This window comes from Hemiscyllium ocellatum, chromosome 14, assembly GCF_020745735.1.
Source record: "Hemiscyllium ocellatum isolate sHemOce1 chromosome 14, sHemOce1.pat.X.cur, whole genome shotgun sequence".
In the NCBI taxonomy this organism is placed as follows: Eukaryota; Metazoa; Chordata; class Chondrichthyes; order Orectolobiformes; family Hemiscylliidae; genus Hemiscyllium; species Hemiscyllium ocellatum.
The window spans coordinates 13,264,953-13,278,197 of NC_083414.1; the positions used below are offsets into that span (position 1 = coordinate 13,264,953).

Sequence of the window (13,245 nt, forward strand, 5' to 3'; positions counted from 1 at the left end):
ACCTCTTTTGTTAAACTCTTTCTTTGCATGCATTTATCAACAGTTTAGTTACATTGATGTGTACTCTTACATGCTGTGTGACAGTTTGCAGATTGATTCATTAATATACATATCATTAAAAGTTCATCGTAATAAGATAGAGCTTATGAGTTCCTTTCAAAAAGCTACTGAAAGGTCTGTTGTCAGCCCTGTTAACTGAGTTGTAGCAAAAAGTTGCTACTTAGAGTCATAGTGTCATAGAGATGTACAGCTTAGAAGCAGACCTTTTGGTCCAATCTGTCCTTGCCGACCAGATATCCCAACCCAATCTAGTCCCACCTGCCAATACCTGGCCCATATCCCTCCAAACCCTTCCTATTCATATACCCATCCAAATTCCTTTTAAATGTTGCAATTGTACCAGCCTCCACCACATCCTCTGGCAGCTCATTTCATACATGTACCATTCTCTGTGTGAAAAAGTTGCCCCTTAGGTCTCTTTTATATCTTTCCACTCTCACCCTAAACCTATGCCCTCTAGTACTGGACTCCCCCACACCAAGGAAAAGACTTTGTCTATTTACCCTATCCCTCAGTCTCCAATACTCAGGGAAAACAGCCCTAACCTGTTCAGCCTCTCCCAATAGCTCAAATCTCCAACCCTGGCAACATCCTTGTAAATCTTTTCTGAACCCTTGCAAATTTCACAACATCTTTCCGGAAGGAAGGAGACCAGAATTGCATGCAATATTCCAACAGTGGCCTAACCAATGTCCTGTACAGCAGTAGCATAACTTCCCAACTCCTGTATCCAATACTCTGACCAATTAAGGAAAGCATACCAAACGTCTCCTTCACTATCCTATCTACCTGCGACTCCACTTTCAAGAATCTATTAACCTGCACTCCAAGATCTTTCTGTTCAGCAACACTCCCTAGGATCTTGCCCTTAAGTGTATAAGTCCTGCTAAGATTTGCTTTCCCAAAATGCAGCACTTCGCTTTTATCTGAATTAAACTCCATCTACCACTTTTCAGCGCATTGGCCCATCTGGTCAAGATCCTGTTGTAATCTGAGGTAACCTTCTTCTCTGTTGACCATACCTCCAATTTTGGTGTCATCTGCAAACTTACTAACCATACATCTTATGCTCACGTCCAAATCATTTATGTAAATGATGAAAAATAGAGGACCCAGCACCGATCCTTGTGGCACTGCACTGGTCACAGGCCACCAGTCTGACAAACAACCATCCACCACCACCCTCTGTCTTCTACTTTTGAGCCAGTTCCGTATCCACATGACTAGTTCTCTCAGTATTCAGTGAGATCTAGCCTTGTTAACCAGCCTCCCATGGGGAACCTTGTCAAACACTTTACTGAAGTCCACATGGAACACATCTGCTCTGCCCTCATCGATCCTCTTTGTTACTTCTTCAAAAAACTCAATCAAATTTGTGTGACATGATTTCCCACGCACAAAGCCATGTTGACTATCTCTTTCATCTTTAATATCAGCTTAGTCCGAATAGTATTCTTGCCTCTGATTTAAAAGCCCCAATGATCATTTGAGCACACTAGCTAGAGCAACATTTTCTCTCACCGTTGTGGAGCCTAAGGTCGAAATTCCTCTCATATCTTCACATTATATGGATTTTTATTGATTTGATCTCTTGATGGGACCTTGCATTCAAATTGGATACTTGTTATGCTGATGTCGCATTCAGAAGTAATCTAATAAATGTGTGATGTTTTGGAATACAATGTGGCTTAACTAATATAGAATGTGTATTATTATTATCTACAGCACAAACAAATATTCTTGTCCTGTTTTTGATTGTAGGTTGTGGCTAAAGAAGCATGGGAAAATCACAGGTTAAGAAACAACTCCATCATTGTGGACATCTTCCACGGGCTTTTTAAATCCACTCTAGTTTGTCCTGAATGTTCAAAAATTTCTGTAACGTTTGACCCTTTCTGTTACTTGACTCTTCCTCTACCTATGAAGAAGGACCGCACAATGGAAATCTTTCTTGTGCGGGCAGACTCATCTAGGCCAATGCAGGTATGATCAGATTCTCTGCAATAAACTATTGTTGGGTAATCAGCACGGTAGCGTAGGAATCTACGTAATAGGGAAAGATTTGAGGTAGTGGATCTATTTCCACTGAAGCAAAAAAGGCTAAGACAAGATTTGTTATAGGTTTTTAAAACATTGGTTTTGCTGATGAAAGGCACCTTCCTATAATTGAACTAATACAAAGAACTGCAGATACTGGAAATAAAACTAAAATAAATTGCTGGAGAAATTCAATAGGTCTGACAGCATCTGTGAAATGAAAATAGATCATGTTCTGAATCCAATGACAACTTGAAGAAAGGGTCTGCAGAAGGCTGTCTGAACTCAAACCATTGTTTTATTTTCCCCTTCATAGATGCTTCCAGACCTGAATTTCTCCAGCAATTTGTGTTTTTGTTTGGTCCTGCTAGTTAAGGATTTGGCAATGAGTTAAATTTCTGAAAGTGACAGACTAGAAAAAAATCTATTTGTTGGAAAATGGAATAATTTGCTACTGTAAATTTCTACGGGAGAGGCTGTATCATTATTCAGAGGAAATTTGGATAAATACAGGAGAAGAAATAGACAAATCGAGGAAGTGTAGGGCAGTGGAGTTAATATTGTATTATTCGAGCAGAGATTCAGGATGGCATAATTGGCAGAATTACCACCTGGTTCTAAATGTCTGATTCTCAGTTCCTTCATAGTACCAAGAGCCTTCGTTGCAAATTTATAGCTATTATTAATTTGAGCATAACTTATGGAGAAATTATTCTGTTAAAATTTTAAGTAGGGCAGTCAGTTGTTTGCAGCTCACTTCTGTACCATCCGTCTCCACAGATACCATAAACAAGGCACATTTCTGAGCAAATCATGCCATTTCCAGCTCTCACTTAAGACTTCAATTTGAGTATTATGAAGAAGAGCCATGCTATCCAAGCTTTTTGTCTTGCCGTGTTCAGGACAGGATCCAAGAATACCAAATTTAAAAAAAAATAACAATTTTATACTGCATGAGAAAATAGTTGTGATTGCTAATTGCAAACCCTCGTAATCATTGTTGACTTACCTGGTTCAAATTTTAACAAAAGCTTGAGGAATAACTGTTCCCTTGTCTCCATGCAACATTGTTGCTAGAATCCACTTGCCAACCAAACAGCACCCTTTCCTCCTGCAGCATAAATTATTGTGCCCTTTAAAATTTGCTGTTCTGGTGATTCTGTCTTGAAAAGCAGAGAAAATGTAAAAAGTGTCATTTTTAAAAAATTCTTGCAGTTATTAATGTTGGCTTGTTAATTCCACAGTACAGAATAATTGTTCCAAAGATGGGTGCAATTTCTGACCTGTGTATAGCCCTCTCTCAAATCTCAGGCGTTGCTGCAGAAAAGGTAAGCTGTTCAAGTTATGGCTGAAGTGTTGCATTCAACATTAGAATTTCTTACTCAGCAGCTATTTGCCTACACTGCATGCATGTTGATGCATTCTGTCAATGAATTCACAAAATGTCTAGTAATCTGACCTGGGGCTTGATTCAAAATATGAGCATTTGGGAATATTTCCTGTTCATAATAGTGGTGTTTCTACAGTAATATTGCAATGTTGTGTCCTTTTGCTCTGAATACCTGAGCATCAAATAATTGAACTTTGTAAAGACATTCATTATAGTTAAATTGCATGTTAACTCCCAGTGTCTGGGTGCCTGCAGAATTAATGATGACCTAGATGAGAAATTGCAGAAATAAACAAAACAATAAAGTCAAAATACTGCAGATGTTTGAAATATTTGACAGTTATTGCACCATGAATGGAGCAAAGCAGTTACATGAAGAAAAGTCCTTGATCTGAAGTTTTGCACAGGGAGCATTCTCTTAGCACCATCATCCATTGCTCGTTGGACTTGTTGAGTTGGACTAATGTCTTAATAAATTTCATGGTCTGAAACAGATCATGTTTATACAACTAAAGCATAGTTATCTTTTTCTATCAGTATTCTTAATTCAAAAAATAACATTTGTGGCCGTGATGAAGAGTTCACATAAACTCATTACAAATAATTGCTTTTGAATTCTGGCAGAGTGAGGTTGACAAAAGAAAATACAATATCATGAATCTTTACAAATTATAATAGGAAAGGGATTGCAAACTTCTAAAGAAAATGATTGAAAGCTGTATACAATAAACAAAGCTTTTCAATTGTTATTTTGTCTTAAACTCTGGTTATGTCTGTTACTTCCGAAAAACTGTTTCAACAGTAATAGAAAAGCAGAATCCACGATGTAAAAATGTCTAATTCAACGTAAATGTATTCATGTGCATCTTGCATCAAGTTGACCAAAACTTAACAATAAAACAGCTTGTTTCACATTCTAAGTTTAATTTTAAAAATGTACAGTTTTTTTAGATCTGTAAGTATAGCTTATTATTCAATTTAAGCAGTTGCAATATACAGATCTTTATGAATCTTAAACATCTGCTATGATATATTCAGGAAGCAAGTCCATGGCGCATTTCCTATCATGAGGGAATAGGCTGCACGTCTTTATGCAAGTGGGGAAAAATGTTGCACTCAACAAATGTTCTCATAGTAATCCAATTTTTGGGCGAAATGTTCAATTTAACTTGGCACATAAGCAACAAGAGCAGAAGTAGGGTAAAGAAACAAGAATGAGGTATTCAGTCCGAGCTGGGTCCACCATTCAACAAGATCATCGCCTGCACTCCACTTTGTTGCTTTCCTCCCATAACATTTGATCTCTAAGAAATCTACCTAACTCAGTCTTGAATATAATCAGGGACCTAGAATTCCCAAGATTAATGATCCTCTTCTAAATGATCTGGTGACTAAACAGATCGTATGAAGGAAACCGGTGCAATTGATACATTGTTCTGTATTAACTAATTTTACCCACTTTTAGTAATGGTCAGTCTTCCTGCAATCTGTCTCGATAGACAAGATGCCTTCCTTGGAAAAGGGATTGGCTGCTCCAATGCTAGAAAAAACAGAATCCTTAGATTTCTCCAAGATTGGACAGAAGGGTCCTTTTTTGTGCTGTATGACTCTATCAGCAATACAAAAGTAATTGATTTTGCCAAGAATTTTTACAATGGTGGATATTGCCAGGGCTACAAGCAATTATTCTGGTTAAAGCAAAATTGCTTGTGGAATCTTTGGGATGAATATTGAATCGAGTGCATTGCGATGGCCTCTGACTGGTCTAGTGACATGCATGAAGAAGTGCTAATCAGGGAAGTTGTGGTATTGCAATACACCAACAATAGTTAGGGGCTCTCATGGCAAAGTGGTATATCCCTACCTCTAGGCCAGAAGATCTAGATTCAAGTATCCCTGACGTGGAGTGTATCATAGTGTGCCTAAGCAGGTTTGACATTTTAAAAAATAAAAATTGTCTTAACTGCCTTTATGGCAGATTTAAAGTTGCTTATAGTGTTAGAATGTTCTCAGGTGGCTGTTAAAGAGAATGAAATCTAAATTTGTTGTTCACTCGTCCACGCTAATTTTTATCCAAATATCTTCACAACTTAATCATTGATATTCTTCAAAACTAAAAACCTTATCACTTGACTATAATAGGTAAGCTCAGTATCAAATTAACATGAACATTGGAATTATATTACTGTAATTCTATTTTTTTCTCATGATGTGTAACTCTTGAATATTTCTGGCACAGATGGTGGTCGCTGATGTTTATAATCACCGGTTCCACAAAACATATCGACAAGATGAAGCTTTAAACCACATTATGGACAGGGATGATATTTTTGTGTAAGTTTAAGAGACACCTGTTTCCATTCTCAATTTTCCATTTTAATGGTGACAGAAGTAGCTGTAGTTCTTGTTGCTTCATCTTCCCTTATAAATTGGTCTGGAGCTTTGCAAGTCTTATGTTTGCGTTGTGGAAAATGGTTTTGAACTTACTGTCTAAAGAAATGTTTATTGGCCTTAATTAGGAAGGACTTGTGACTTCAGTGGTTAATGCTTCATTCAGCGTGTCTTACAAAACTGGAAACACTCATTTCAAGCAAAGATCAATGCTGTGTATGTCAGCAAGGATCAAAATAATCACAAAATTTCTGCTTCTGATTGCTATCTAATGCCTTTAATTGAAATGTGTCCTTTGAGGACAGTTTTTTTTTAATTAGTTGAATTTGGCCTCGAAACAACATGTTGACATCCTAAGTTAGGGGAATTATGCCTTCATCTTTCCAGTCAGTTTTACTACGTAGTGATGTTCTGTACTTGTTGACACCTGTTTGGTTTTGATTTCGAACTGAAGAGTATTTTCTTGGAGCTGCTGATTATTCTTTGTATTTTACAGTTATGAGGTTCTAGGTGTGAGAGAGGAAGACTCTGAAAATTCAAAATGCATCAGCCTCCCAATTTATTTCCGTGAGAGAAGGATGCGATCCTCAAGTGCACCTGTTGGCACAGTTCTCTTTGGTCAACCTCTCTTAGTCTCTGTTCCCAGAGATAATGTTACAGTGGACAACCTGTATGAACTAGTCCTTGCACGAATTTCGTAAGTTTACTTATGTAACTTAATTGAAGGAGAGAAATAGTTCAAATGGCTTGCTTGTTTCACTTTGCATTTCCAAACTGGCTTCCAGATCACCTTTCCTGGTCTGCACTGTCCTGTTTATAATGTTAAACTTCAGATTTGGTATGTGGACCATGCTATTTTGTGCTTTTCAATTTTATGTCTTGCACAGGTCAACCCACAGGAGTTTTTAGAGCCAATCAAGTTGAGGTGGCAAGCTTGTTTCTCTGAAATGAACTGCTTATTATTTTTTAACAATCAAATTTGTCATTTTTTAAAATTCATTTTCACAAATTGCTATGAACATATGATCTCGGTGCTGCATGCTCCACTACACCACTGTGACCAAATATCTAGCTAAAATAAGGACTTGATTGGAGGGTATTGCCTTTTGCCAGTGGTCTGTGCCTTAAAGTCATTATTAAAGTCAGTTGACAAATTCAGTTGCTGAAAACAAAAGTCATGTCGACATGTACAGTTATCATACTTTCAAATTTTTTTATTTTTAACAAAAAGGTTGAGATGATTAACACTAGTGTTTTTAATCACCTTCTCTTGTACCTTGGGCACATCCTACTCTTCAGAAATTCAAGTAGACATTGTGTGTGTTACTTTGCCATTGGGCTTCCAAATCTTGTATGAAAATATACTCTCTGTATAGCTAGCTGATCAAATACTTCAAGAATCAAAATTATTTATTCTCTTGAGGACCACAGAGATACTTCTTTCAGAAAGCATACTGGACAGCTCTGAATAATAGAGAACTGTGTATACTTTGACTATTTCAAAAGAAAAGAAAATGTTCAAATTAACAAGTCTAGAATTCACTACACATGCAGTCAGTCACTTTAACCTGCAGCTACTGATATGCATGGTCCCATAACCCATAGATGCTTTGTTTCCATTAATGGTGACAGTCAATGTAATTAGAAAAAATCTATTCTGCATCCATCTTGAGATCTTTAATAATGATTTGAGCTGGTGAAGCATGTAGACTGCATTGTGATTTATTTTCTCATCCAAAGTGGCATTTGCTATTTCAGACTAGATTGAACATGACCAGAATGAAGTATGGGCGGCACAAGTTCAGAGACAATCATAACTGGAAATATGTGCTTTGCACTTGAGCTTAAGGGAATCAAACCATGACAGATTTGGGTTCAGCATGTGATGGTCTGTAGCATGACTACCCTCTCCCAATCCACTTAGTATTCACAGACAAAAGTTAAGAACATGAGTAGTCTGTGCAATCCATCAAGAAAACCAGTTCCTCCAGTCAGTACGATCATGGCTGATCTTTGCTTCAACTTCATTTTCCTGACTGTGCCTAAATCCTTAACTCACTGGGAAACAAAAATTGTCTATCTCAGCTATAAACATATTCAACAACAAAGAATCCACAACCCTTTGAGACAGAATTTTAAAGATACACAACCCTCCCAGTGAGGTAATTTCCCTTTTGTCTTGGTCCTGAAATGATTGGCCCAATATGTTTAAGAATTCACTGAGATTCCCCAGCCTAGGGAAACTAGTCTTCACTATCCATTCTGTCAAACATATGGAGTCTTGTCTATCTAGTTAGGCCATCTCCTTCTAAATTCTGGGGAATATTATGTACGTTGATGCTGCCAGACCGGCTGTGCTTTTTCAGCAGCACACTCTTTGACTTGATCTCCAGCATCTGCAGTCCTCATTTTCTCGTTCTCATTCTATGGACCAGTGTAAACTTCTGCTCTAGTGCTTCCAATGCAAGTTATAAAGAACTTGCTCTCAAAAATGAGAGATTTCTAACCTTTTAGTGGATTTCTGAGATGTTTGTAGCAAAGTTCCTTCTATTTAGAGTCATAGAGATATACAGCATAGAAGTAGACCCTTCCATCCAACTCGCCCATGCAACCAGATTTCCGAAATTAATCTCGTCCCATTTGGCCGAGATCCCTCCTAATCCTTCCTATTATGTACCCATCCAGATGCCTTTTAAATGTTGTATTTGTCCCAGCCTCCATCACTTTCTCTGGCAGCTCATTCCATACATGCACCACCCTCTGTGTGAAAGAGTTGTCCCTTTGGTCCCTTATAAATCTTTCCCCCCTCACCCTAAACCAATGCCCTCTAGTTCTGGACTCCCCCACCCTAGGGAAAAGACTTTGTCTATTTATCCTATCCATGCCCTCGTGATTTTATAAACCTCTTATAAGGTCATCCTTCAGCCTCCAATGCTCCAGGGAAAACAGCCCCAGCCTATTGAGCCCCTCCCTATAGCTCAAACCCTCCAACCCTGGCAACATCGTGTAAATCTTTTCTGAACCCTTTCAAGCAGAACCTTAATCAGCTGGGGAAGTGCGCCAAGAAATGGCAAAAGGAGTTTAATATTGATAAGTGTGTGAGGTCTTGAAATTTGGAAAGTCAAATCAAGTTAAGAGATCCTTATTAGGAGTGTAGTGGAACAGAGGGATCTTGGAATTCAGATCCACAGTTCTCTGAAAGTGGAGTGAGGTAAACAGGGCAGTGAAGAAGGCTTTTAGCACACAGGCCTTCAGTCAGGGCATTGAGTACAGAAGTTGTGAAGTTATGTTGCTGTTGTTCAGGATGTTTGTGAGGCTGCACTTTGGAGTATTGTATTCCTGATGAAGGGTTTTTGCCCGAAACGTAGATTTTCCTGCTCCTCAGATGTTGCCTGACCTGCTGTGCTTTTCCAGCACCATTCTGATCTAAGCTCTTGGAGTCTTGTGTTCAGTTTTGATCACCTTGTTATAGGAAGGATGTTATTAAACTGGAAAGAATGCAGAAGAAATTTACAAAGATGTTGTCTGGACTCGATGGTCTGAGTTAGACGGAGAGGTTGGACAAGCTAGGACATTTTTCTTTGGAGCGTAGCAGACTGACAGGGGACCTTTATGAAGGTGTATAAGACCATCAGAGGCATGGATCAGGTGAAAACATGCAGTCTGTTTCCTAGGATGGGTGAATCGAAGACAGGAGGGCATCAGTTTAAGGTTAATGAGGAAACAAATAAAAGGGAACCTGAGGGGCAACTTTTTTCACAGTGTGGTATGCATATGGAATGAGCTGCTGGTGGAGGCAGTTGGGGCAGATACATTAACAACATTTTAAAGGCATTTGGACAAATAGATGGAGATGAAAGCATTAGAAGGATATGGGCCAAGTGCAGGGAAATGGGATTAGCGTGGATGGACATTTTGGTCAGCATGGACCAGTTTAGGCCAAAAGGCCCATCTGCATGCTGTAGGACTCTGACTCTAAGTTTCATAACATCCTATAGGAGGGAGACTAGAATTGCACATAACATTCCAAAAGTGACCTCACCATATCTGTACAGCTGCAACATGACCTCCCAACTCCTATACTTAGTGCTTTGACCAATAAAGGAAAGCATACCAAATGATGTCTTCACTATCCGATCTAGTGAAACCTGGATTACAAGGTAAATGACATTGTAGTAGAAAGTGACATTTGTGTCATGACATCACAGTTGGGTTCTCCAAAATTTAATGTTTGCAGAAAGCATTTTGGTTTAAAATACTGGATGACAGAAAAATACAGGTTGGCAGAAAAGCTTCAGACCAATTAGATTGACCAATGCTTTTCCATAGGGCTTACTTCAATAGTTTGGTGACAATGCTACTTCACTGGTTCACTGCAATGATTCACTGTGGCGCTAGAGACTGGGTGCTCTCATCTTTTCAAGTTTCTGCAGTTTAGCTATATGAGTGTAAATTTTTTTCTTCAAACTATTTTTAAAATTGCCAATTAACTGTGACATATTAAGAAGCAAGCAGACTTCTTTTAAGGAAAAGTCAATTCCCTACTTTACCTGTTGAAGCAAATGCAAAGAAAGATTATGTTGGCATTCAGTTGGACAGGCACATGCTTTTTTAATGTCTGGGAATAGGTGTAACCAAGTATTTTGCCTTTGGTGCGAATCTTGTGCTAACCCAGAGTAATGCTGACAAGCTGCTATTTGCATGTGAATATCATTGAAATGTACAAGTTTCTGAAGGAGTTTGACAGGATTGATACTGTTGGAGGGCAGTGGTTGGTAAAATTGGTCACCCGGTAAGAGGACACTGATTAAAGACTGACTTGAGTTTGTTCCCTCAGGGTTGGGAATCTTTAGAATTCTCTGCTGCTCCAATACTGATCATATTTATAAGGCTGAGATAGATGAACAGATTTTTCAATCTTTGGGAATCTGAATACGTGTAGCGCATGTATCTCTGGAGTTGAGATCAATGTATTGAATTGTGAAACAGGCTCAATTGCCTGTATGGTCTACTGCTGTTTCTTAAGCTTTTGTGACGATCATCAGACCAAATTTAGGCTGGCTTCTAAATTTCATTAAAAATGAATAAAGTATGCAACTATAGCACTGCAGTTGAGTTGCAAATATTTAATTCTGATTAACACTACTAAACTATATTTCCATATGGGTGCTCCTTGCCTTGGATTTGTAGTAAAATCAAGCCTTTTTTGACATTGGCTTTTGATTAAGTTTTTGCTTTCAGTAACAATAATTCAGCTAATTTTTAACAGAATTCCAATTAAAGTAATTACTGTCAACCTGATGTGCCTGGCCTAATAATTCTATGTTTTGTTTTCAGCCGTTACGTGAAAGTGTGCAAGGAAACCTATGAAAACTACAGCTCTGGATCTCTGAGCATTGACAATGGCCTGTCTAGTGAGCCAAATGGTATTAATGATGAAGGTACGACTATGTTAACCTAGACACCTCTTATGATAATATAAGTTCAAAGTGCAGCTGATTTATCTGGAACGTGTCATATTAATGTCTTCCTGTAATAATTGTGCCTGTTGCTTTTAGAAAAAGATGGTTTTAAGGGCCAATTTAATTGCCAGTCATCATTCCATAAAGATTGTTGCAAAACCTTGTTTTGCCTCTTGTGTAACATGTCGTAAATCACCGAGCAATTGTTATTTAGAAAATTAAAGTTACAGCACCGATGCAGGTCTTTTAGGCTGTAATTTCATTGCCATCTCTTTACAAGATAAATTTGCCTTGTCCTCACAATCTGCCTTTTCCCTGTAGCCTGCAGATGTTTTCCATTCAGATCATTATCCAATTTCCTTTTGAAGGCTATGATTGAATTTGAATGCATTCCAGATTGTGACCACATGCAGACTGAAATCGTTTATTCTCATATCACCTTCAGTTTTTGTCACGTGCCTTTAAATTAGCGTCCTCTGCTTCTCAATCTTTTGATGTTGTCAAAATACTAAATTCAAATTTGATTGGATTTTGGTATCATGGATCATAATTTAAAGATAGCCAAATTTGCATTTGTTTTTCTATCATGGCAACTCAGCTGCACTATTCGTTTCACAGACAAATGTTACATTTTAACTTCTTTCAGTATGCCGTGTGCCAGCTTCCCAGTCTCTCAAAGGTACAGTACACACGTACATCTTAATAACAAGTGATTTCAGGTTTTATCAGTTGCAAATGTTGAAATTAAGTCTTAAGCAATCAAGTCTAGGTTGTTAATACAGGTCACAGGATTAGTCCTCCTACCAACATCTGTGGAGCTCTGCTTGCATACCTCTTACTTGTCTGCAAACTATTACTGTTTCCTATTGTTTGACCAAGCTGTTGTTTATCCTGCCACTATTCCTTTTATTCCATTGGGTTCAGCTTTGCTGACAAATCTGTTATATGGCATTTTGTCATGCACTTCTGATAATCTATATACATTCCAACGATCTAACCCTCATCAACCTCCTCTGTAACTTTATCGAGATGAAGTTAATGATTGGTACAGTTACAATAATGGTTTGTCTTTTAGCTAGCTTGAATTCACTGTCCCTAATTTATCTATATTTTTCCAGTTGACCATTAAATTTGGAATTATTGTTTCTAAAAGCATTCCCACCATCAAGGCTAAACACACTCACATATATTGCATGGATTATTCATGCATTCTTTTGAACATCTTTGTTGTGTTTGCAATTCTCTGGTCCTTTGGAAACAAAGGAAGATTATGGTCAGTAACTTTACGGGTTCATCTTTACTTCCTCAATATCTTCTGGTGTATCTCATACAGTCACAAAGGTTAATCAGCTTTAAGTACAACCAGCCACCACCTTATCAATTTTTAACTTGTCTATCCTCTTAACAACCTTGACTCTCACTGACTTTGGCCAGCACCTTACTGATAAAGGCTGATGCAACATTGTACCTCAATCATGCCTATGACAGAAATAACCCCCCTTTGATCTCAAATATGCTGTTATTTTCTTATTAGTAGCTTTTTACTATTTGTGTCTGTAGAAGACTCTTGAATTCTCTTTTCATATTATCTGCTTGTTTCTTTTCATGCTTGTCATTTCTTTTACTTTTTTCACTTCTGCTCTGAACTTTCTGGATGAAATAAGGTTATCACTTTCAACTTGACATCTGTCATGTGCACCTTTTCTTTCTTTCTTCTTGCTCACCATCTCTTCCTTCAGCCAGAAAACACTAGCTCTGCTTTAATCTATTGTTCCCGCTTCATGGGAATGTACCTCCATTGTACTTGAGCCAACTCCTTTTTAAAGGCAGTTCCATGACAATTTTGCCTTCCCATAAAACTAAAAGCTAACACTTATTCAATAAACATATGTTTGCAAGAGTTTT

At 38.0% G+C, this 13,245-nt stretch overlaps 1 protein-coding gene across 3 annotated transcripts in view; it reads left to right on the top strand.

Annotated features, from left to right (window-relative positions):
- Nucleotides 1-13,245, top strand: part of usp4 (ubiquitin specific peptidase 4 (proto-oncogene)) — a 94,335-nt gene that overhangs the window by 58,997 nt on the left and 22,093 nt on the right. For all 3 annotated transcript variants that reach the window (XR_009645428.1, XM_060835372.1, XM_060835373.1), the window contains 5 exons: nt 1,822-2,043; nt 3,342-3,425; nt 5,727-5,821; nt 6,375-6,575; nt 11,216-11,319. Coding sequence is in view for 2 of the 3 variants with exons in the window: in XM_060835372.1 (XP_060691355.1) it covers nt 1,822-2,043; nt 3,342-3,425; nt 5,727-5,821; nt 6,375-6,575; nt 11,216-11,319 (706 nt within the window). In the remaining variant the exon portion in view is untranslated. The remainder of the gene's footprint in view (nt 1-1,821; nt 2,044-3,341; nt 3,426-5,726; nt 5,822-6,374; nt 6,576-11,215; nt 11,320-13,245) is intronic.